Below are 26471 nucleotides of genomic sequence, written 5' to 3'. Positions count from 1 at the left end.
TGATGATGTATATGCAAGTTAAATGTATCAAAGAATGAAGCCACGGTATAGCGACACACTGAATGGAGCATGGCAAGGTTGACTGCTAAATGTTCTGAAGACGATGTTCACTCGTGTTTAGTTACCGGTAGGAACCTCCTGGTTACACCAGCCCACAGGGGATTATTGTGTCCGTCGTGCAGGGAGGGGCTCGGTGGGGAGGGAGGGGCTGGGTGGGGAGGGGAGGGTGGGGAGGGGCTGGGTGGGGAGGGAGGGGCTGGGTGGGGAGGGGCTGGGTCGGGAGGGTGGGGCTGGGTGGGGGGGGGCTGGGTGGGGAGGGGCTGGTCACCCCGTGGTGCCCTCATAAAACTCAACGTTTAACCTACTCACGCCGGCTTGTGCCCGCCCTCACAGTCGGGCATATTTGCGGAATACACCACGCCGCCGTTGACCCTGGCCATTGACCGAGCAACCCAACGTTCCTACCAGCTCCCTCCGCAGGAATGTGTTTACACTCTCACAGGACAATCAACAATGGTCGTTTTGCTGCTCTCCTGATGTGCAATTGGGCAAGGGTGCCATCAGGGTTGATCACGTGATACTTCTGCCATTTAGCGACCGATCTGAAAAGCAGAGGGACAAGTACAGTACCTCAATTATTCCCCGTCCACTACGCAATTATAATTTTTTAATGAACATCGCATTTACATAGGTTACTAAAAATATAAAGTCTTCACTTATTGAAACAACCACGTATATACGTACCATATATGTCTTAACAATGGCTCAACCAATGTGTCAATAAAACTGCCGTAAATATTTATTTGCAATAATAATAATAAGCGACTTTTCAGGCAATGGCCCCTTTGATATCAGGGAGACGATCAGCTACCGTATCATGTTTCGTCTTTAGCGCAGCGCTGTTGGCGAATGCGCTTACCTTGCGTTATTAGTGTCTTGTGCACGAATGTCAGAGCGGTAAGACGGGGGGTGGGGGTTGGTTTAACTTCATCAGTTTCAGGGGAGTGCGTGCGTGCCGATAGCACGGTGGCTGGAGCTGCGTTTGCAAAGTCTCGCGTCTGCGATTACAATTGAGCGCGCGGCGAGAGCCAGACGAGAGATGAGATTGAACGATTTCACCCGCGGCCATTAGTGATGATAATAATATTAACACTGTGACTTTGTTTAAACATATAAACACACACACACACACTCATAAATAAATATATATGTATATATATCCCGGTCGTTAACCTTGCACAGCAAATATACATTAAGGAAAATCACTTGGAATTCTATTGGAATGAGCGTTGCACGAGGATTTATATTTGTTACGATTATTTGGGTGTTATTTTACAAGTATAGACCATTCATACTCACAATGGCAAATGCTCCGGTTGATTATTAAACGGTATACTGTATCAGTCTCAAACCAGAAATGCCACGAACTAACATTAAGGGGCGACGGCTCTTCAGCTGGAAAGGAAAAACAATCCCAAAAGACTCATTTGTTTTTGCACAAAGATGTAACTTTCTGTGTGGGCCGTAGCTGACAGTGGTTACAATTCAAACCTGTGAACACATATTCAAGCCATATAAGAATAGGTTTTACCCTTTCTGGCAATAAAACAGTGGGTGTTAAGATGTTAAAACACCAAACTGAAACCTTTTGCAAGGAATTATGTCTGCAGTAACCACACATACTTGTGGTGAACATGGAAACAAAAACACATGCTCTGGTAGTATTTGTATTGTCTTTGGAACTCATTGGGCCACACCAGAGACAGCTTTCTTTACCAGATAATTATTATTTTTTGCATGTTCACCACAAGTACGTGTGGTTGATGCAGACATGATTCCTTGCAAAAGGTTTCAGTCCGGTGTTTTAACACCTTAACACAACTGTTTTAGTGCCAGAAAGGGTAAAACCTCTTTTTATATTTTGATACTGGCAAGAAACGTCCCATGACCTGTTCATACCGTACATTCAAAGGCGATCACACGGTTTAAAACATGGGAGGCTTTCGCGACCAATATCATCCATAATACAGTTTTTTTTGGGTTAGATCGCGTAAATATATAAATGTGTCGTTAAACCCGTCACCACCCGACACAGCCAATTAGGAAGGTTTGTCACGTAAACAGAACGTGCCAATTCGTAACTAGTACAGCAACACGGTATTGTAAAGGCGCTTTGAAGTTTATATACAGTACTGTTAATGCGAGATAAGTAAATATAATTGTTACGTTTGTGTCAACATTATTTCAAGTGTTTGAGGTCTCCACGATGTACCGTTGATATCTGTGCTCTGAAGAAGGACCTTTGGCCTAAAACACCAGCCCATTTTATGCCTCAGTATGTCTCCCACCAATGTCAACATACGCGTTAGACATTTGACCATGTTCCTCTGTAAAATATGGACCCATCACTTTCACCGTATTCAAAACATTTTTAAGAGGGGGGGGGGGACATTTTTATTTAAAATCAGTGGGATATCTATAAATGGATCAACCCGCAACGCTGCTAGGGCTGGATTGGAGGATGGGTAATCGGCGTAAGGCACTACCACGAGAGTACACGGCGCGCCTCTACACAATCTGATTTATTGAAACACACTTATAGAAATATATTTATATTAAAGTCACAAAAAAACGAGGCCAGAGTAAGTGAGAATAACGCGACTTCGCCAAGCCTTTCGGACTATCCCGACTAAAGTTCACGGATCACCGACTCTGCAGATATTTATTTTTGCACAGCGATGTGAGTAACAAAAACGCGTCGAGCCCATTGCCAACGATCGTCGCAATGCCGCCACCACCACCACAGCGGTGCCCGGAGCAGCGACCGTCTGTCTGCTGCCATGCAGCACCCCTCCCTCTCCGTGGGTCCGGCAGCCCCCGTTACCCCCCATCCCTCGTCTCTCGCTTTCTCTCTCTCTTGGCGGCACTAAGCCCGCCAAAGCACGGAGCGCCTCGCGTCCCCTCGCTCCGACCTCCCCTCCCTAGCGACCCCTCTCCCCGTCGGTGAAGATCGCCCTCCTCCCTCTCCTCCTCCTCCCCCTCATCCCCGCTCGCTCGCTCGCTCTCTCTCTCGCCGGAGCAACCAGCGAACACGGCTCCCCCCCTCCCCACCAACACCGCCTCCTCCCTCACCTCCCTCCCTCCCTCAAAGCTCTGCTCCCCAACCGTAAACTCCGGAGCCACATGCCACACTCCGCAGCGGCGGCAGCGGCGGTAGCGGCGAGCGTTGCAAGGCACGGCTCATCGGGGTTGCGAGGTCAGTCTCCGGCGAGACGGAAGCGCCGAGATTCGCCGATCTGAAGACCCATAAACGACTCGCTGGTAGGTGTCGTCTCATGACAAGCGTAGCCCTCCTCTGTCTGTCTGTCTGTCCGTTCAGTCAATGTTTCTGTCTGTCCATCCGTGCGTTCATCTGGCAGCCTGCGTGCATCTTCGTCCTAGTCTCTACCTGTGTATATTATCCCGTTCGGTTATCCATCCGTCTGCGTATCCGTCTGCCTACCCGTTCATACATCAGCCCGTCTGTCCGTGTATCTGTCCGCATGTCCATTTATCCATCCGTCGCTCCGTTATGCCCGCTCGTCGCCATGCAGGCGCATCATCCCGCGTGTTACATTGCGTCGTTTCATTCCGTCCGATCCCCACCACCCCCCTTCCTTCAACACCGCGAAACGCGCCCCGTGTCATCATCTGACCCTTTGAGACGATGGGATATGGGGGCCGCTCTGGGCTGGATGTCTTCGCGCAGGAACGAGCCCCGGTTTAACGTCGGGGGAGGTTGCAGGCAGGTGGCGTTAGCGTCGCCGTTACTTGGAGATGGACAACCTCTCACCTCGCTCGCGCACGGGAACTTGCACTCAATGCCTTATCAGTACGTTTGTCAAATCTGCTCATGACGATAGAGAGAGAGAAAAAAACATTATTATCATCATTAACAACAACAACAGCATCATCATAACAGATGAATAGTGCAGTTCGAGATTCCGTAACAACAACGTATAGAAAAAAAGAAAGTCCTAAACAAAATCTCGATTAAAAAGGAATTTATTTAGAACCGCTTTTTTGTTGTGTTTAGTTTGTTGTGCTTTCCCCGCGCCTCCGATTAGCCCGGTTGGTCTACGTACGGTGCGAAAGAAGTCCAGTATACACACGTACAAGTACTCTATATTGTGGTCCTCCTTGCCTCAGTTCACCGTCATAAAAACATTCGCGAGACGTGATAGGCGACTGTGGGGCGTTGTGTGAATATCCGTTGACGCTAACTTCTACTCGCTTCTTCTTGTCGCCTGCATCTCTTCTCCCCTGCTGTTTCCTCACGACCCCTCCACACATACCTACATAGCCTACCTACCCTACCTACCATACAAAGATAAAGATTACCCGTATAGCCTGAGCAGACTGTGGGGGCAAGTGCTATTTGCAAGCACCCACGAAGGCCGGCACGGCACACGAGGGGGTGGGTGGCCGACAACACGCCCAGCCGCCTTTGTCTCCCAGTGGCGATGTTTACACACCACACACTCATTTGAGGCTGAGTCGACCTGGGGGAGGCCCAGGACCGGGTCAGATAATCGTCACTGGCATTGACCGTGAGCAGGAATTGAACTCGCGTCGCCGGGTTCGTAGCGCAGCGCGCTACCGCACCTACCCTACCTACCGAACCTACCTCGCACGCACCCTTATTTGCTCAACCGTGGCAGCTGATGAGTATTAAAGATCACGAAACCTGTCTCTCCCTGTTATGAAATGACCAGTGGCATAAATGTTAACATCGGAGGCGTGACCACGGCTGCAAAGTCGTAACTTTTATTGTGCTCTTTAATGGATTTCGTGTTTCGTTATCCGCGCCTCCGATCATCGCGGTTGGCTACGTACGGTACGAAAAAAACTCAATATACGTGCATGCGTAGCCGAGGCGGATACACGCCCGTGTGTGCACAAGTCGTAGACGTTGACGGAAGCAGAACAAACAACTAAACTTTGTTAATTGAGCGGCAAAATGCTACGTTGAAATTATACGATTTGACAAACCCCATGATGATGAGGATGATGCAGTGTCTTTGCTTTACGAAAATACAATACAAAATGCATCGATGTACCGTCCGTTGTCAATCTACTGCTGATTGATGTCTTCTTTGTAGTAGCTCGGTATGACTCAGCTACGAGCAGCCTGCATCGGGCTTGGACAGCTTTTATTCGGCTTTAGCGTCACACATTCACGGGAGTGGAATTTGCTGGTTCACTGATGATGATGGTGATGCGGCTAGGATACGCGTGTTCACCACGAAACGATGTCGAACTTGTGAGTTCTCATTGCGCCATCAATTAAACCAATTAACCTCCAAACCGTATGTGCATCGTGACAAACAATGTTTTAATTGGTATCAAGAATGGTTTTCGTTGTACCCGTAAAAACGACTTTGTGTGTGCTATAGCCCTTCATTAGGATATCTTTAGAATTCATACCATTCGCTCAGTCTCCAAATATAAGGTGGCATTGACGATTGTGATGATGATAACACCCATTACCATTGACGGTTACAGTGCATTTCATGCATACACATTAAATAAAAACACACTTTCAGCTGAGTAAAAAACATGCTTAACTTCATAAATATGCCACCGATAAGAAAACACAACGATGACTCCTGTCTCTGAGAACGATGACGGTGATAACAATTCGGTCAACACGATGGTAATGATAGTGATGATAGGGCGTTGGGTGTAAATCACACCCCACGGCCACGCATCACGCACACATCGCACCCCACCCTCCCCCCCCCGTAGCAACCCCAGCAATGTCTCGTGCTTCTTGTCCTCGGCAGGTCCTCCCTCCTCCGATCGCCACAACCGCCCCGTCCAACCCGCGCCGTCTCCCTCAATGAAGCCGTAGGCGCCCGGCAATGATGATGAAGAGAGCTCTGAGTGACGGCTTCGGCCGCGGCGCCCTGACGGGTACCCCAGCGGGCACCCCAACGGGGATCCCCAACGGGGACCCCAGCCGGGACGCTGAGCGCGGGGGGCGGCGTGGAGGCGCGGGTTCCCCAAGCGCAGCGACGCGAGTCGTGGTCCCAGCCCCCCGCGGAGGGGATGAGGCCCCCCCCGGGCTACGTCGTCCACAGGAGCCCCCAGACCGGGAGAGTTCGAAAACCAGAGGAGGCGTACGCACGGCTCATCGAAAGGTAGGAGGGAGGGAGGAGTGGTGGTGGTGGTGGTACATATTCACGGTCGCGAGATGTTAACTACCTCCACTGGTATGCAAGGAGGTCGTGGGTTCGATCCGATCCCGACCCTGACGCCTGCTGTATATTTTAGGAGTGTCTCTCCCCGTGACCGCGTGGGTATTTCTCCGAGTTATCCGGCTTGTTCCATCCACATTTAGAAACAACATCGTGCGTTTAGAGTGTTGGGCTGCTATACATTTACACGCGATGAGCCGCTTCGTTGAGTGATCATTTGTGGCCAGGTCGCTTCTGAAAAAAAGAGCGATAGAAGCTCAGCGGGCCTTACCTGGTAAAATAAAAAATAGTTTAGGTTACTCGTATTCATTACGGTACTCAATGGGGGGCCCTACCCGTGGTTCCATGTTAGCTGAATCGATTACCCGAAAATAGAATCCACGCCCGGTCGCACAGCATCTCGCTACGGCTGCGGCTGTTGTCACGTGCACCTCTGGAGCGGGCGTATCCTGACAACATCAACAACAACAACAGTTTAACACGGAGGCTTTCAAGACCAATATTATTCATAATAAACGTTTTGGGTTAGATCGCGTTATTTATAAATGTGTCGTAACCCTCCACCACCCGACACGGCCAATCAGTAAAAAAGTGCTCACGTTGACAAAAGACAAATAGTTCACTACTTTAGCCCACCGGTGGGCTGATAGGCCGTGTCGGGTGGTGGAGGGTTACGACACATTTATAAATAACGCAATCTAACCCAAAAACTTTTATTATAAATCATCATCAACAACAATAATTGGTCTCATCATCAGCCATGGTATATCAACTGCGGGATGAAGAAGACCTTTCCAAACCGCCTGCCATATCTCTCAATCTTACGGTATAATAAATACAACTTACTATGATTATTCGGCGAGTGATAAAATCACCCAGAATGTGCAATCATTCCAGTATTCTTACTCGTTTCAGTAATATTCCGATGAGACATTAAACTCGGCCCAACAGCCATCTAAGCAAACCTCACATTCGTCAACGCCACATTGGCCTTAAAAGTAAAACAATATTTAAATACTCGTTGGTTCTTTCGGTTAAGTCACGTAGATAGCAAAAAATATATAAATCGCCGACGTTCCTGGCTAGGACCCTTCTTCATAGCACCTCCGATTAGCACGGTTGGCTACGTACGGTGCGAAAGAAGTTCAACGTACATACATACACAGCAAATAAAGGTCTCCGCTGCCGTGTAGATGGATAATCGACAGCACCTTCAATAATCTTCCCCGCGCACGCATTTGTTTACAGAGGACACGGCGCGTGCCGCGCGAGCCCTCGACGGCTGACTAAACAGAGCCATGCTCCGCAAAGCAAACGGAACGAGCCGCTTTCAAACTGCTCACGAGTGCGCGTTGTGTGCTCAGATAAAGATTAAAAAACAAAAATATATCTCCCCCCCCTCCGCCCCGCTTTTTGTTCTCCGGGAACACGGGGAGAGGTGAATGGGCTCAGGTGGTTCGATCTTAGCGATGGAACGGGGGGGCTACTCTCGTCGACTGGTGGAAGGGAATTAGAACATCCTCACTCGGTCAGCTGAACAAACCGCTTACACGAGCCGCGAAAACCACTTTCCACTCGTTATCATCAGAGCGGTGCCGTGTCGATCCGCGCGGGGCTGCGATATTCGAGGCGGCGCGCGCGTGTGTGTGTGTCTGTGTGTGTGTGTCTGTGTGTGTCTGTGTGTGTCTGTGTGTCTTTGTGTACCTGTGTGTGTCTGTGTGTGTCTTGTGGGGAGCGGTAGTGTAGCGGTTAGCGCGCTGCGCTATGAACCTGACGACCTGGGTTCGATGTTCCATATGTGCATTTCCGATTAGCACGGTTGGCTTACGTACGGTGCGAAAAAAGTTCAACGTATATACGTGCAACCCGTGTTTTTTTCTTCTTGTTGTTGCGATGTACTTGATTCACCTTGTGTGAATGCACCGTTTATGTTTGTATCCTTGCCCCTAGTTACGGCGTCTCGTGATGTATCGACTCTTTCGACACGCTGTATATACACCGACGATATCGTAATTTTTATAGGATACGGTAGAAGCTCAGGTTAAGACTCGGGGGGTCATATATTATTGGGAACTACTTAACTGTTATCAGACTCGGCCAGGTTTTAAGTCACATTATAGTATTTTTAAATGTAAGATAGTGATGCAACACACAGCGATTTGTGTTCAGAACGACTTGAAAATGCATCCATTAGCACCGTGTACTCCACGGAACTCTTTAGTGAAGAAATAATTTCCTGCAGAAGAAGAAACCCAGTTGGCTGAAACGCGATTGTTCATAACAATCAGTGAAGGTTTAAAACAAACGCCTGTAATTATATTTAATCAACCTTTTTGTATTGTTCAAGCTCACCGAATAGTATAACGTTGTTAATAATACTCTACACGATTGTATTGAAACATGCGGGCAAGTCCGCGCACAACATCCAGGCTAAGTGGAGGTGACATCACCACGGCGCTTGTGCCAGGCTAAGTGCACAGGCCACATGAAGTGCTGGCAGGTCATGGGACAGACCCAAGATGCCATGGGTTGAATGTCTGAGATGACCGCCAGATGCACCACCTGTGCCTCCCTACGATGCCAACTTGCGGTGTTTTTAGCCGCCCGGCGCTCCGCTCGTTGTTACGAGCGTCGCTCCTCTGCCCTCCGTTGTTGTTGAAGGTGCGACTGCCTCCCCAATGCCCAGCAGCAGCAACAGCGTTCCTTCACGAGCCTCCTCGACAGTGCGGACACACACACACGTCCCGCTACACGCGTTGCGAAGTGTGAAACGCTTGATACTGACATTAACATTCATCATACGGTGACGAGGCACATCTGATGCCTGCTCTCCGTGAGAACCCCTACGCAGTATTTAATGTCCTGCAATTGCGAGCAGACGTTACGCAATTGTCTGCACTGATTAAATCTCATTTCGTAACGTGTAATTATATCTGACATTTTGATTTAAAGCTTTTGTGACTGCAAGGATTCATATTCTTGGTTCTTTCACGTCGAAGGGAAATAATAAAATAAAAAGAGTTTTTATTGTTTGATTTTTTTATTATTATTTATTTCCCTTCTACGTGGCTTTACCGAAAGAACCAAGAAAATAGACATCTGGCAGTGGAGGGGGGCGGGGATACTGACCATTATACTAACGAGGAGTGTGATAGACTTCGACAGTGATGCCTCTGAAGCGACCGCGAGCTGGTGTCAAAAGTCGAAAATCACCGTGAATTCGCCCGCACTCGTTAAATGTCTGAAGCTCAGCAGGGATTTTCAGCCCGGTGAGTGGTGCTTGGACGCACCGCCAACTTAGGGAGAGAAAAAAACACCACGTGCGTTGTTTTCTTAGGCTGTGAGGTGGCCGCGTGATGGCAGTATAGCAATGGATTGAATCCATCTGTGCGGATATTTGCCTCGTATAGGGGGGGGGGGGCGGAGGGGGTCCTGGTACATACTCCCGATTTTCCCCAACGTGCCATTGATGGAATCGGTGGAATAGGTACAACAATCCCCAAGCAGGATCCTCCTGAAATACATGCCTTGAATAACAAAACACATTATCACGATGGTGATGATGATGATAACCCTGAAACTGAGCCCCTAACCCTTAAGTACATCAAAGCGCGTCTCATTAAACATAAATGCCCCGTGGTCGTGGGGAACGAGGCACCAAACACTGCGCTTAAACCAACACGCGCCTGCGTGCAGCGTGACGCGCCTACTCGTATACCTGCATGCACCTGCCACCTATGTGTACATGTGTGTACCTGTGTGTACATGTCACCTGTGTGCATTTGTAACCTGCGTGCGCCAGTCACCGGCGTGTAATCGGTCAGCATCTGTCACCTGCGTTCAATTATCTCCTGCGTGTACCTTTCTCCTGTGCATACCTGTCACCGTTGTATATGTACCTATCACCTGTGTGTGTACCATCTTCGTAAGTCGTGGTATGTGTGTACTCGTTGTGTACTCATGTTGGATGGATGTTGTGTGCCGCACAGTCTGATAACTGTGTTAGATTCATACTTCTAGATTTGAAGCTTTCGTGACTGCAAGGATTCATATTTTTGGGGTTTTTTTGTAAAGTCACGTAGGTAAAACATTAAAATTAATAAAAGTAAAATTAAAATAAAATAAAAATCACGACGTTTCGGAGGCAACACAAGCCTCCGTCTTCAGGTGGAACCGTCACAGCACGCTCGCTGTATCAAGTAAAAATTGTATTTTACTTTTATAATTTAATTTTTTTTACCTACGTGACTTTACCGGAAAAAACCCAAGAATATAGATTCATACTGTACGCAGGAAAAAAAAACTTGTATCGATTAATAAGCACAATTAAATACAATAATTCACAGTCCTTTATCCATTGACTGCTGGATAAACGTCTCACCAAGCCACGTCGGCAGTGGGGGTTGTTTGTCCATACTTCACCACCCTTGCCAATGCCGATTGGTGAAGGCGGACACAGGACCCGCTCGGATATCCGCACATTCCGCTTGGCACGGTTGCCTACGTACGGCGCGTAAGAAGTTCAACGTACACACGTACAGATATCGCTCGCCACTGATGGTAGCAGTGAATTGGAATTGAATTCCGGTCACACCAAGATCACTGCGTGACTGCTCCACGCACTCTACGCGATGTGCGAAGGTTGACTGGCGTCACTCGTAGGCTCGGCTGAGCCTCATGCTCCAGGTTGCTCTGGGTCTCGTGCTCAACACGTAAACCGGTGTTCTTCATTGCAAGGCCAGCGGACCAATCGCTTTAGTGGGCCCCCCGACAATAGAACAACACGTGACACCCTCCCCCCCCCCCAGTCATCACCATCGTGCTGCTTTCAAACCCCCAATGGTTTCGCAGTGTGTGGCGGCCTTCACACTAATGATGTCTTATCGGCGAAAGTGTCCTCCTCTGAAAATGTGTGAAGAACACTGACATACACAGTCGCCATCATCAGTGAACCGAGTCATTCACTTCTCCTGGAGTGTGACTTTAAAGCCAATAGAAAGTTGGTGATGCCAGTATTTGTGTGTGTACATATGTGGGGAGCGGTCGTGTAGTAGTTAGCGCGCTGCGCTATGAACCGGGCGACCCCGAGTTCGATTCCCGTTCACGGTCAACACCAGTGACGATTATTTAAACCGATCCTGTGCCTCCCCTAGGTCGACTCAGCCTCGAATGAATACCGAGTGCGGTGTGTAGTAAACATCGCCACGAGGGACACAAAGGCGGTCGTGCATGGTGCTCGCCACACACCCCCCCTCGTGTGCCCTTTCGGCATTCATAGGTGCAACTCGCTAACAGCACTTGCCCTAACAGTCTGTGAAGGCTATACGGGGATCTTTGTCTTTATATATATAATCCGAATCTTTGTTTTTATTGCACCACTCATCCCCTGCGTGCGAATTTGTTTTTTAAACATTTGAACAATCGCGCGTTTTAACCACGGGCGTTTTTCAAGAGCCACTTCTCTCGCTGACCGTCGCTGTTATTTCTCTCTCTCTCCAAAAGAATGAGCCGTGACCCTTTAACAACTTCGCAGCCGCTGCAATAAATCCGTCGTACCTTCGTACAGCAGCGGCAGTGGCGGCATCAACAACCCTGTGTGCCCGCACTCCCTCATTGGGGGTTTTTCATCATCTCCGAATCTCGCTCGCTCTCACTCTCTCACGGCTCAGCAATGCACTAATGGGACATTCCTGAAATGTAAGTGACATTAACGTAGGGGCACCGTGTGCCCACTGTGCCAGGCGGAATGTCACTTTGCTTGGTTAACAATTAACGCGCCCAATCAAATGGAAGTGCTGCAGTCCCTTCTAATCGCAAAATCAGAGCTCAGGGCGAGGGTGGCCGGGAGTGACTCTGGGGCGAGGGGGGCTAGCGCTGTGTAACAACAGCACAGAGCCAGCACTGATGAGAGCCCGAGTCAGAATCTGGGGTTTCAACCACCTGTGATTGAACCGAGTTCACAAGCGTCACGAGTTGATGGTGTCAGGACCCGTTCAGCAATTACCGCACGAACAAAACCATCGTTTTAAAATAAATACAAATGTGTATCACCTAATTTGGCAAAAATTCCGGCTCTGGGAATTAATTCGCACGTATAATGGTTTAATGAATGTGCAACAAACACTTTTTTTTAGTGCACCGCGTAATGCGAACTTGGAGGTCCACTCAGAGTGGCTCCAAGCGCAGGTCCATGACAACATTTTCCAGTGACGTTCTGACAAAAGTCGTTTCGCTTTTTGTTGTTGCTGCGAGAGAGTCCCGGATCGACGTCTGCGTATCGTAAACCGTGACGCTGGTGGCGCAATTGGAATGCAATGGGTAGAAGCAACGACACATTGTTTTTTTACAAAAAAAAACCCCGTGAGTTCGAACCCAAAACTGCACTTCTCGGTAACCCACTTGAGAAGGTAAAACATTATTACATGTAACAATAAGATAATAGGTTTTTCCCCTTTTTTCTGGCAACAAAACAGGTGTTAAGATGTTAAAACACCAAACTGAAACCTTTTACAAGGAATCATGTCTACATTAACCACAATGCTTGTGGTCAGAATGCAAACAAAAACACACTGATAATTGATGCATTGTCCTTGAAACGGATTGGTCCACACCAGAGACAGCTTTCTTTTGAGCCTCGTCTCAAACGGTGTTAGACCAGAGGATGCCAAAAGGCGTACATGATGTAATAATCGTTATACAAAAAAAACAAGTACAGTCCTTTGACAATAGACTGCTGAATGAAAGGCCTCACATATCTGTGTTGGTGATTCGGGGGGTTGTTTAACCTTACCGCACCACGTTGGTCATTACGTGTTAGTGAAGGGGGAGCGAATGGCCAGTTCAGCAATCACTCGCCACTGATGGCCGTTTTGCATCAAATTCAGATCGGCGGGTTCATTGCGCACTGCGCTAACCACCACTCCGCCACTCCAACCCCAGGCAACACATTAGTGGCACGGTTTATTTGTGAATTTACATGGTCAATAAAAAAAAATCATTACGCGATAAGCTACACAATTTAAAAGGCATCCGATGTGTTTTCAGTTTGTTCCGCGTGCTGTTGGCGTGTTGCCCGCCGTGTGGCTGGCTGTCGGCAATGCTGTTCAATCAAAGCGAGGGAGAAAGCCGCTCAATTCAGCTCCCGGAAAAACCACCAGAACGTGGGGCGAAACGTCAGACATCACGCCGAACAGCACGCGGTTTTAACCCGACAGCACATCGGAGGCCATTTCAATTGTGTAGTTCATCGCGTAATTCATTTTTATTCACCATATAAGTCGTTGTGCTGCCTGGGGGTGGAGCGGTGGCGCAGCGGTTAGCGCAGTGTGCAGCCAACGCGCCCATCTGAATTTGATGCGAACGGCCATCAGTGGCGAGTGATTGCTGAACTGGTCCTGTGCTCCCATACATCACAACACACACGAAAGAACAATAAAACACGCGTGAGCCAATTGCGTGGCCCGCAGTCCGGTGAGCGGGGTTCACGCGGGAGGGCATGGGCTCGCGCGGGAGTGGATGTGCTCACGCGGGAGTGGATGTGCTCACGCGGGAGTGGATGTGCTCACGCGGGAGTGGATGGGCTCACGCGGGAGTGGATGGGCTCACGCGGGAGTGGATGTGCTCACGCGTAACCCTGCCTCCGCCGATGTTCGTCACCCATTTGCTCCGCGATCCCAGAAGAATGTCGCTGACGAGCGGTCGCGGCCTCTGACGCGATGGCTGCTCCACGTGGTTAACGCCGCCACCTCCACGCGCACGCTCGTCCCCAGTGGGTATAGAGGGGGGGGCTAGAGGGGGGGGCTAGAGGGGGGGCTAGAGAAGGGGGCTAGAGGGGGGCTAGAGGAAGGGCTAGAGGGGGGGCTAGAGGGGGGGTTAGAGGGGGGGGCTAGAGGGGGGGGCTAGAGGGGGGGCTAGAGGGGGGGCTAGAGGAAGGGCTAGAGGGGGGGCTAGAGGGGGGGCTAGAGGAAGGGCTAGAGGGGGGGCTAGAGGGGGGGTTAGAGGGGGGGGGGCTAGAGGGGGTGGCTAGAGGGGGGGGCTAGAGGGGGGGCTAGAGGAGGGGGCTAGAGGGGGAGTTAAAGGGGGGGGGCTAGAGGGGGGCTAGAGGGGGGGCTAGAGGGGGGGCTAGAGGAGGGAACTAGAGGGGGGGGCTAGGGGGGGATACTTCAAGCAGCTGTGCTCTTGCTTCTTGCCCTCGTGGAATTCACGTCTACCCCCCCCCCCCACCTCCTCGTGCTGATGATGCGGATGTGCACACACACCTGCGCGTGACAATCCCTTCTAACAGATTATTATTGTTTTTTTGATGATTTTGCTGCGCTAGATTCCCACGTGATGATAAGCCACTTCGTTGAGCTATCATTTGTGATAGCCAGGTCGCTTCTGAAAAAGAAGCTAATAGCTCAGTCGGCTTGACCTGGGGAGATAAAAAATATATATAGTTGCCTTTTATTTGTTTGTTTTAAAGTGATTTGTTTACCTTTCCTATAGTTTGCACTCCAATCGGGTTGTTTGTTGGTGTAACGTTCTGACCTGCCCCTACTGGACATCTGTGAAAAAGAGCTTCTTCGCTCATCGGATTCCTCCAGTCTACATACATGTTCTGATTCTGAACGGGCGGTTCATGCAACGATGTCCCGATGCAGAGGTCCTTCGCAGGGCATGCTGCTCTAAGTGGGTACAGCATGGATTTCCAGCATTAACTGTTCGTGTGTAACATATACACTGTGATATGGAGTGTCTTGTTGATAAAGTTTTAGAACCATTATTGTTTTCTTTGAAGACAGCCCATGCCAACTTGATTGCACCACATTCACAATCCACCTTTTATCCCAACATTGGTTGCAAAATGAACTTAATCATTCAAACAAAAAGTCCACTTGAGCCACCTACTCTCAACCCACGCCTTGCTTCCTAGACACTGCCAGTATCTGCTCCGTCGTCATCATCATCAGCACCAGGAGCGTTCTTACATCATTATTATTATTTTATATAATACCCAGATTTACGTCTCCTCGTTATACGTCGTTTCGCAAATACGTCGGCACTTTATTAACACCGCTACTCGATTTGCGTCGCCTCAACCCATAACGCTGTGCACGAACCACTTTGCGTCACGCACAACGAAATGTACCGTACTGTATAGTACAATATATTATTTGTGTACAATATTCGTGATTGTTTCTACGTAGTGTACCGTATCTTATTGTACCTCGTATAATTTGTGTTCAAGTTTAGTGCTGTACGCTAGTGTTGAGTACAGTATTTTCTTAGTGATTTAATGTAGCGTTGTGGGTACGTGGCTGATGAAGATTGGCCCATTAACACAGCATCACCATCAACCTCCGTTGTCTTTATTTAGCTATCGCATACCTGTCAACGCATAGGGTTTATCCCGTATTCTTGTACAGGCTAATTGAGTTTTAACATCCATACAGCTTACAGCCGTTGCAATACGGGCACCATTATTTGTGTCTATTTGTTTGTGTTTCTCCCTTGTGATGGGACTTTGTAGGAGGAACGTTGGGATTTATACGGGTACGGGGTGACCAATGAGGTGTGAATTGGTCTCTAATAAGGTCGGCACTGATGTATTCTATCGTGGGGGGGGAGGGGGAATTGCTTTGATGAACGTCGTTTCGATATTTGCCGCCGCACCTTTCAGGAACGCATCCCCGGCGTACACCGGGATTTGACTGTACGAACATTTTTTTATTATGATTGGAAAGGTTTAAGCAATTATTTACTTCGATCAAGTTCATATATATATATGAGAGCGCTTGCGTTGTGAGCGAAGTGGAGTGACTGCTGAGCGGCGACCGGGCGATGAGGAGGGGTCGCGTCCAGTTTGTTGTCCTTACCCCGCACCTCCGATGAGCAAGGTTGGCTACGTACGGTGCGAAAGAAGTTCAACGTACTTAACGTGGAACGGGGATCATAGCTCAAAGGTGCAACTCGAGGGGTTTCTTCGACGGCCAGGTCATATCAATCTCTCGCTTAGCAAAGGTGCATATTGCGGCGATATTTATACGGCACAAATTAAAACAATAAAAAAAATCTGTATGTTTATAGAAGTATTCGGTCAATGGTAAATACGTAAAGTGTCCAGGCATGCAGAGAGAGAGAGAGAAAGAGATGACTCGGTTTAATTTTGGACAAGTTAGAGATGATTAATTTGATAATTTTCTTCCATTAATTTGTATCGAACAAGACAGCTATATTTTGATTTAAAGCTTTCGTGACTGCAGGGATTCATATTCTTGGTTCTTTCGGTAAAGTCACGTAGAAGGAAAACAATAAAATTAAATATTGTTTTATATTTGGTTTTATATTTTATTATTTTATTGTTTCCCTTCTACGTGACTTTACCGAAAGAACCAAGAATAAGATAGCTTTATATATATATATTTTTTAAAATATACGTACAAAGTGTAAATAAAGTAAAAACCAAAAGGCGTGGCGCATCGTGCCATCGAGCCACGGTTCCCGATGATGATGGGACCACTTTGTTGAGCTATCATGACGTGTGGGCCAGGTCGCTTTTGAAAAATAAGTGAATATCTCAGTGGGCTTTGTCTGGTAGGATGGGCATGGTTTACTTTTATTTGTCTGCGTTCGGGTGATTTGTTTGTAACTTTCTTGTACTTTACACTCCTGTCGCGGGTGTTTATGAATTGTTTGTTGTTGTAACGTCCATACCCCGTGCCTCCACTGGACATCTGTGGACAAAACGCTTTACAGCTCATCGGATTTCTCAAATAAAAAACTTCTGATTCCTCCGCGCACCGCTGCTCAGTTTGCTCCGCCCGGTGGATATCCGTGGCTCGCTCTCTACGTCTCTCTCGTTGCGAGCAAGCCGACGAAAAGTGCAACGCGGGCAGCCTCTTCACGCTTAACAGTGGAGGCGCAAGAGAGTGAGAGAGAGAAAAAGCTAATTTTAAAACGGCTCCAGAAAATATTTAATGAGAACGGAAAGGAGTTGGGGTGTGCCGTTAACGAGATCTCGTATAGCAATCAGACGGGCCCATGTGCGTCCTGCTGTCTGGCGTTGTTACACTCACATACACAAAGCCAAATATCCCCCCTATAGACAAAACAGACTGTTAGGGCAAGTGCTGTTAGCGAGCAGCACCTATGAAGGCCGGCACTGTGGTACACGAGGGGGATGGTGGCCAGCACCACGCCCGATGTTTGCACACCGCATCAGGTACTCATGTTGAGGCTGAGTCGATCTAGGGGAGGCCCAGGACCGGTTCAGATAATCGTCACCTGTGTTCGCCGTGGACGGGAATCAATGCCTGGTTCGTAAGGGCAGCGCGCGAACGGCTACACGACCGCTCCCCACTCACACGCACTTACACACAGACACACGTGCACAGCAAGACCTCTCCACCTGCTTTCAATCGGACCTCTGATCAATACCAGACAACCGGCCCCATCACACACTTGTATGCGTCACGCAACGGGTATTTGTATTTTTTTCTTGTAAAACACTCCACTTAAATAGCTCAATAAATGCAGTTCTTTTATTGTTTTCTATTATTTTTTTTACAAGGCACAATTACTACTCACGATATATCCAGGGATTGTTGAACCAGTGGGGGGGGGGGGTGGTGGCTAGCTCGGCAGGGAGTCGTCCTTTCAATTTCACGTGGCCGGCGGCGGTCGTGGGCAGGCGGGGTGGGGGGCGGTGGCTGCCTCTTTGGTTGGTTGTAAGTTGCGGGGCTTCGGAACTTGGGGGGAGGGGGGTGGTCGTGCGATGTAAAACGACGGCCGGCAGCCGTGGGTGCAGAGCCGTCCAGCTCGCAATGCTGCGACGCAACGGCGGCTCGGAAAACGCAGCCCATGAGCCGGGCCTGCCACGTGACCTTTGTTTAAAGAGGTGCGGGGGGAGGGGACGAAGGGAGAGGGGTGCATACAAGAACTCAGGATGGGGCACGGACACGGTCAATGTTAAAACAAAAGTTTAAGTAAATATTAAACACGAGATAAATGAGAAAGAGGTGCGATCGGTTTTCGTCCCGTCGTGCGTTCTGCACTGGCTCTCACCCGCAGTGTGAGTTCGAGTGAACGGTGCGGCCACCGCCGCTTAATTGTACACATGGCTGCATCAAACTGTGGGCGAGCTACTGCCTACGCTTGTAGGTCAACCTCCAACCTACGAGGGTATGCTGATTCACTTAACTGAATTCACACGCATGGGCATTTTTTTATATATATATAAGATCATGGGTGTTTGCTGAACTGGAACTCTGAAAACCACCGCCGGTGACGAACATTGCACCAACGTTTGTTCACTTGACTTACAATTTAGAGTCTTTAGCCCCATCCGCCCACCCACTTACCCACTTAACCACCCACTAAACTACCCACCCTCAAAACCAGCCACCCACCAAACCACCCATCCACCCACCATCCACCCACCATCCACCCACCATCCACCCACCCACCAAACCACCCACCCACCCACCAAACCACCCACCCACCCACCAAACCACCCAGCCACCCACTCAACCACCCACCCACCCAATCACCCACCAACCCAAACAACCACCCGCCCACCCAATCACCCACCCACCCAATCATCCACCCAATCACCCACCCACCACTCTTTGCTGTATTTACAACGCGCATTTCACTCGCACTGGGTTTCCAGTTTCTTCCTTTGCACCAACAAACGCTCTTTACACGAGTGAAACTTTAAAGGTGTTAGGAAATGTATAATTAGAAAAAAACATAAATACATATATTTTATTGAAACTAATATGCCACTGGGAATGTGGAAACACACTTTGAATATTAATGCAACTAATTACATAATTTTTGTCAATACACTTCTGGATGAAGGAAAAGGTAGAGAGGAATGCGGATGGGAAATAATCCGCGTAGACATTTCCAAACGTTCTCAATAACAAATCGCAGAGAGTTGATTTGACTTCCAACTCCGGTGCGTGCCGATTCCCGAAGATTATCACGCCCTGAACGCGTTCCGTTTGGCGGGCCACGTTCCCGCAAGGGGTAACGCTGCGAGCGCAACGTGGCGCAACTTCACACCTTCCGCTCAAATCATTTATCGGTCTCCAATCGCACTTCGTAAGCCACGACATCAAAGGCGCGGCGAGCCGTTGAAACGACTGCACTTTTCGCAGCCAAAAAAAGGTATGCACCGCTTCAAATCACGAACAACAAATGACGTCTTTTTATTTCGAAATGGTGCAAATGTTATTTGTATTAGCTCGCGCCCTTTCCAGCCAGATCGTTACACGCATTGCCGCACAGCCTTCACGTACAAAAACATGTTTTAGTTTTCTCTCTCTCTTCTGGTGCGCGTACAACACTCGGCGACTTTGTGCGTGGTGTGACGCGTGGTGGTGTGACGCGTGTTGTGACGCGTGGTGGTGTGACGCGCGTGGTGGTGTGACACGTGGTGTGACGCGTGGTGTTGTGACGCGTGGTGGAGTGACACGTGTTGTGACGCGTGGCGATGTGACGCGTGGTGGTGTGACGCGTGTTGTGACGCGTGGTGGTGTGACGCGCGTGGTGGTGTGACACGTGATGTGACGCGTGGTGTTGTGAGGCGTGGTGGAGTGACACGTGTTGTGACGCGTGGCGATGTGACGCGTGGTGGTGTGACGCGTGTTGTGACGCGTGGTGGTGTGACGCGCGTGGTGGTATGACACGTGATGTGACGCGTGGTGTTGTGACGCGTGGTGGAGTGACACGTGTTGTGACGCGTGGCGATGTGACGCGTGGTGGTGTGACACGTGGTGTGACGCGTGGTGTTGTGACGCGTGGTGGAGTGACACGTGGTGTGACGCGTGGCGATGTGACGCGTGGCGGTGTGATGCGTGGCGGTGTGACGCGTGGCGGTGTGATGCGTCGCGGTGTGACGCGTGGCGGTGTGACGCGTGTTAACCCTGCGCGCAAATTGCCAGCGACAGGCCCCTGGCAGCGCCCACAATGTCTCGCTTCAGTCGTCGCCCACGGCGCTACCGTCGGGCAGCGCTGTCCTCAAATTTCGATTTTAACCCTTTCCGTGCCGTCGCACCGCCGCTCCAGGTCGCTCCGAGCCACTCCGCTCGGCTGCGCTCTGCCGTGCCCCCCCTTCCCCCCCGGCGATAAAGCATTCGCAGTCTCCGCGATCGGCAAAGAGCGTGCGGCTCTGTGTTAGAAAGCGATTCGCTCGTTAAAATAACAAAACACAACTTTTTTTTCAAAGCAATGCTTGTCGGGGAGCTCGCGCAGGAGGAGACTGGCACGTGCTCCAGAGGCACCCAGGGGGAGAATCTCAATATATTTTTTTTGTGTCACCAAATGTTTGTTTGAAGATAAATTAAAATCGTTAAAAAGTCTTATCATAATTAAAGCATTAGAGAGTCAAGGACTATGACCAAATTTCCCCGGAAAGTCAGCAGGGGTTTGGCCTGGATGCAAAGACAAAGATCCCCCGTATAACCTGAAAAATACTGTTGGGGCAAGTGCTGTTAGCAAGCACCTATGAAGGCCGGAACGGTACACGAGGGGGTGTGTGGCCAGCACCACGCCCGACCGCATTTGTCTCCCCAGTGGCGATGTTTTACACACCGCACCAGGTACTCATTTGAGGTTGAGTCGATCTAGGAGAGGCCCAGGACCGGTTCAGATAATCGTCACTAGTGTTGGCCGTGAAAGAGAATCGAACTCGGGTTGCTGGGTTCGTAGCGCAGCGCACTAACCACTAGACCACCGCTCCCCACGACGACACACACACACGTACACACACGAAGCATCGCATTACATTCCCATACCCCGCCTGGCAAATCAGGTGGAGAGTTTGGCGCCGCGAGGAGGCGACGCAGTGCCAGCCGGTGCTTACACTGCCACTCTTTAGGGAAGTTAACGACCTCATTTCCATCGCAGTCAATTATTTGCAGCAGAACGCCGGCGTGATTTACGGATGAAGTCCTGCGGCTGCTACCTTGGCGGTGGTGCCGGGCAGCAGCCGCACAGCCGCACGTGGCAGTGAGTGAGTGGCCACGGTGCCGGGCGGGCAGCAACAAAGCGTTGCATTGTGGGTCAATTGTAGGCAACGATGTTTTGAGCCAGCACTGCGTGGCGTCGATTTGAGAAGAATGTCACTCGTGTTACAGGAGGCCGTGGGTTCGATCCCGACCCTGACGATGCTTTTATATTTGGAGTTCGCGTGTTCTCCCCGTGGTCGCGTGGATTTATCTCCGGGTCCTCTGTTTTTTTTCCCCTCCACGTTTAGAGTAAACGTGCGTTTAGAGTATTTGGTTGGTATAAATGTCCACATGATAGGCCACTTCGTTGAGCTATCATTTATGGCCAGGTCACTTCGGAAAGACAGCCTGCTAGCTCAGTGGGCCTTACCTGGCAAAATAAAAATAGATTAATAGTTTAAAATAAAAATAAATTGTTTTCATAGTTTGATTTTATCCTGGTTGGTTGCTTGGATAAGAGGAGGACTTACTTTTGCTGAAAGAGCACTTCTTCTTTTCTTTAAACGCCAGAAAAAAATTACACCCAACGCTTAATTGTTTGCCAAATGCCTGCCAACCCATGCGCAAAATGCGCACGTGTGCACGCCGGAGAAGCTGCGCGCACGTGGAACAGGCGTTTGCCGCGTGTCATTCTGCGTGTCAAAGCCCGCGTAACATGCACTAAGCAAACACAGCGTCATGAAACATTGGGGTTACGAAAAAGAGGAACCGCCTTCTCCACCACCACCACCACTTTAAATTAAGCCCCAAAGTTTGGCAAACGCAGAGTTGTGCCGAACGTCGAATAATCGCCGGGCAAAGAATCAGCGACGCCAGGCGCACACGCATTTAGAATAATATACTCTCGACAAAGGGCTCATTGTACGAACTTAGTTGGATTCGGTTTTTTTTTGCATTAATTCCAAAATAAGCTGGAAAGATTGAATGCAGAAGACATTTCAGGGTAAAGTATAACCACACCGTAGCAGCCAACTGTTGTCTTGACCAAAGGGGGTGGACAAGCAGAAACACGTGGAAGCCCCCACTACTCGCCATATTTTTGTTTGGTCTTGTGATTGTGATGACATGCGTCAATAAGGACGTGTGTGTATGTGTGTGTGTGCTTACAGCGAGGAGTGGCACTAGAGAGGTTAGCGTATTTTGGAACAGTCTCAGAGACTTGGGTTTGATTCCTCGCCATATAGCCTGTACATCATTGGCAAGTCGTACTTGAATGTGTGCTGTATTGGGCTTGCTGGAGATCTGTGAAACATACTGGACATCTGTAGAAAAGAGCTTTATAGCTCATCGGATTTACACCAGTATATATAGAGATTCTGATTCATTTAGGCCAGTGGTTCTTGACCTTTTTGGAGGTACCGAACCCCACCAGTTTCGTATGCGCATTCACCAAACCCTTCTTAATTGGAAAAATAAAATATGATTTTTTCAAATTCAAAACACAGGTATATGTTTTACTGGTGCACAATCATATGAGTCGGGTGTGTGTCTTAACCTCCGCCGAACCCCTGAGACTGACTCACCAAACCCCTGGGGTTCGATCGAACCCAGGTTAAGAACCACTGATTTAGGCGTATCGAACCTCAAATGGGTACCTGGTGCAGTTCATAAAAAAAAATCTATCTCAGTTTTGATATCGAGGCAAGCCGAGCGTGGCGCTGGCCAGAGGTGTGGACTCGAGTCATGTGACTTGGACTCGAGTCAGACTCGAGTCATGAATTTGATGACTTCAGACTCGACTTGGACTTGCATAACAATGACTTTGTCCCACCTCTGAGGTGTGGACTCGAGTCATGTGACTTGGACTCGAGTCAGACTCGAGTCATGAATTTGATGACTTCAGACTCGACTTGGACTTGCATAACAATGACTTTGTCCCACCTCTGAGGTGTGGACTCGAGTCATGTGACTTGGACTCGAGTCAGACTCGAGTCATGAATTTGATGACTTCAGACTCGACTTGGACTTGCATAACAATGACTTTGTCCCACCTCTGGCGCTGGCCACACTATCAACTTCCCCTCATGCTTCAGGTGGCCTTGGTCCATCTAACGAGACGATGCTGTCAGCAACAAGAAGGTTCGTCATCTGCCCATCCCCTCCACATCGCCGCGAGCGGTTGACAGAGACCGCCTCCAGAGCTGCGTGTCCTGCCACACGACAAAAATGGCCTTAATTAGGTTGTCGCTAACATCACTTGCTCCGTAGTCTTCAAGGCTGAAAATTAGAGATTTATTTTCTTTAATTGGAAATCTGTTCCCACACTTCAGTGTCAGTCTAGGCTTGGGCACGTCTAACGGTCTTAAGTCTCGTCGACGTTACCAGTAAAGTGAAAGTTACATTTGTTTTAATATCTCAGTTAACATTTCAAATCTATTGGAAACTATTTAAAATATATTATTGTTTCATTTATTTTGTATTCAGCCCATTCCTATCTTGACAAAGGTGCCCCAGACGCAGCAACATTGCACTTTGGTGCCTGCATTAAAACGTGGGACATTATAAAATTAAAGTTACTTGTTGATTAAAATAAAACCTATGATTTGGGATCGCCAACCACAGAGGAGCGCAGGACTGATGGAGAATAAGTGGAAACCGTGTGTGTTATAATAATACTTTCATTTTATACAACGTCAGTCATGCTAATAGCATCCCATAACGCTGTACATTAATTATATATAACAGCACTAAATCCCATGTACAGCCACTACCAAGCAAATGAAAGCCCCTACTACCAAGAAAATTTGTTAAAAATTATAAACAAATTCAGAAATGAGTACAAGTAAGAGGGATATGGAGTGGGGGGGGGGGGGTAAGGTATAGGGGGCTAGGTAGGGGCGGTAGGTTTAGGGGTATAGGGTTGAGGGGTACAGGTGGAGGGATACAATGTGGTTGGGGTACAGGTGGAGGGATACATTGTGGTTGGGGTACAGGTGGAGGGATACGTGGTGGTTGGGGTACAGGTGGAGGGATACATTGTGGTTGGGGTACAGGTGGAGGGATACATTGTGGTTGGGGTACAGGTGGAGGGATACATTGTTGTTGGGGTACAGGTGGAGGGATACATTGTAGTTGGGGTACAGGTGGAGGGATACATTGTAGTTGGGGTACAGGTGGAGGGATACATTGTGGTTGGGGTACAGGTGGAGGGATACATTGTGGTTGGGGTACAGGTGGAGGGATACATGGTGGTTGGGGTACAGGTGGAGGGATACGTGGTGGTTGGGGTACAGGTGGAGGGATACATTGTAGTTGGAGACAGGTGGAGGGATACATTGTAGTTGGGGGTCAGGTGGAGGGATACATGGTGGTTGGGGTACAGGTGGAGGGATACATTGTAGTTGGGGGTCAGGTGGAGGGATACAATGTGGTTGGGGTACAGGTGGAGGGATACAATGTAGTTGGGGTACAGGTGGAGGGATACATTGTGGTTGGGGTACAGGTGGAGGGATACATTGTGGTTGGGGTACAGGTGGAGGGTTACATTGTAGTTGGGGTACAGGTGGAGGGATACATTGTAGTTGGGGTACAGGTGGAGGGATACATTGTGGTTGGGGTACAGGTGGAGGGTTACATTGTAGTTGGGGTACAGGTGGAGGGATACATTGTGGTTGGGGTACAGGTGGAGGGATACATTGTGGTTGGGCTACAGGTGGAGGGATACATGGTAGTTGGGGTACAGGTGGAGGGTTACATTGTGGTTGGGGTACAGGTGGGGGGATACAATGTAGTTGGGGTACAGGTGGAGGGTTACATTGTAGTTGGGGTACAGGTGGAGGGATACATTGTAGTTGGGGTACAGGTGGAGGGATACATTGTGGTTGGGGTACAGGTGGAGGGATACAATGTAGTTGGGGTTCAGGTGGAGGGTTACATTGTAGTTGGGGTACAGGTGGAGGGATACATTGTAGTTGGGGTACAGGTGGAGGGATACATTGTGGTTGGGGTACAGGTGGAGGGATACAATGTAGTTGGGGTTCAGGTGGAGGGATACATGGTGGTTGGGGTACAGGTGGAGGGATACAATGTGGTTGAGGTACAGGTGGAGGGATACATTGTAGTTGGGGTACAGGTGGAGGGTTACATGGTGGTTGGGGTACAGGTGGAGGGTTACATTGTAGTTGGGGTACAGGTGGAGGGATACATTGTGGTTGGGGTACAGGTGGAGGGATACATTGTAGTTGGGGTACAGGTGGAGGGATACATTGTAGTTGGGGTACAGGTGGAGGGATACATTGTGGTTGGGGTACAGGTGGAGGGATACAATGTAGTTGGGGTTCAGGTGGAGGGATACATGGTGGTTGGGGTACAGGTGGAGGGATACAATGTGGTTGAGGTACAGGTGGAGGGATACATTGTAGTTGGGATCCAACTGGAGTGGAGTTACAGGGTGGATGGGTAAAAGCAGTAGAGGAAGGGACTGGAGAAGTACATCCGTGACAGCTACAGGCCGTCGTGGTTATGACTATACGGGCGCTGGAGCTCTGCACTTCCCAATCATCTCGATTGAAAACTAATTTATTTATCACTGCTTTTGTGCGTTTAGTTTGTTGTCTTTCCTCCGCACCTCCGATTAGCGCGGTTGGCCACGTACGGGGTGCGACAGACGTTACACGTGCACACGTACAAGAGGGTGTGGCTGTCGGGGTTACAGGCTGTAGGGGTACGGCCAGAGCGGCGCAGGGTGGCAGGGGAGTGCTTGGTGCCTCTGCACGCGTGTGCCCTGAATGCAGAGACGCCTCTCCGAGCAGCTGTTACCATAGCGCTCTCTGCTGCCCTGAGAACATCGTCCGTGGCAACGGAATGAAATAACGCGTCACTTAAAGCGGCTGAATGGATCTGACAGAACCCTGCAGTTACAACGGCGGAGAAAGGAGAGACGTAATTAGGGTGAAGCTATTAAAACGTGAAATACAGTAGTGCGTTTTAAGCATATCCATCTTTTCAATCGCACTAATAAGAGAGACAATCGCCAAAGTAGAATAATCAAATGCTGCCCTTCAAAGCGACTAATAATGCTTAATTCGAACATGTAAAGAAACGTGTTTTGTGCCACCGCTTAATCCCTAAATGATTAACAAAACAACAACAACCAAAAACATTTCGCCTCCGAATGACAAACCGTGAGTTGCGCTCACACGATTGTGCAAATTGTGGAGTTCTGTTTCATTAGCCCCGCAACTTGTGGACCTCCTGGATGAGCTGGGCTACGAGGATTCTGCCACCACAGGCAGAG

At 49.2% G+C, this 26471-nt stretch overlaps 1 protein-coding gene across 1 annotated transcript in view; it reads left to right on the top strand.

Moving 5' to 3' along the window:
- The first annotated feature begins 3186 nt into the window (after window positions 1–3186).
- LOC133351936 (zinc finger protein GLIS3-like) overlaps window positions 3187–26471 on the top strand; it is a 76186-nt gene continuing 52901 nt past the window's right edge. The window contains 4 exon segments of the mRNA XM_061567557.1: window positions 3187–3321; window positions 5826–5978; window positions 5980–6162; window positions 6164–6182. Of these exon segments, the coding sequence (XP_061423541.1) occupies window positions 5904–5978; window positions 5980–6162; window positions 6164–6182 (277 nt within the window). The 5' untranslated portion in view covers window positions 3187–3321; window positions 5826–5903.

The sequence above is a fragment of the Lethenteron reissneri genome, chromosome 39 (assembly GCF_015708825.2).
Source record: "Lethenteron reissneri isolate LAM-NWPU_2019-01 chromosome 39, ASM1570882v1, whole genome shotgun sequence".
Lineage (NCBI taxonomy): Eukaryota > Metazoa > Chordata > Hyperoartia > Petromyzontiformes > Petromyzontidae > Lethenteron > Lethenteron reissneri.
Note: the sequence above shows the minus strand (reverse complement) of the source record. Positions and strands in the feature narration are given on the sequence as shown.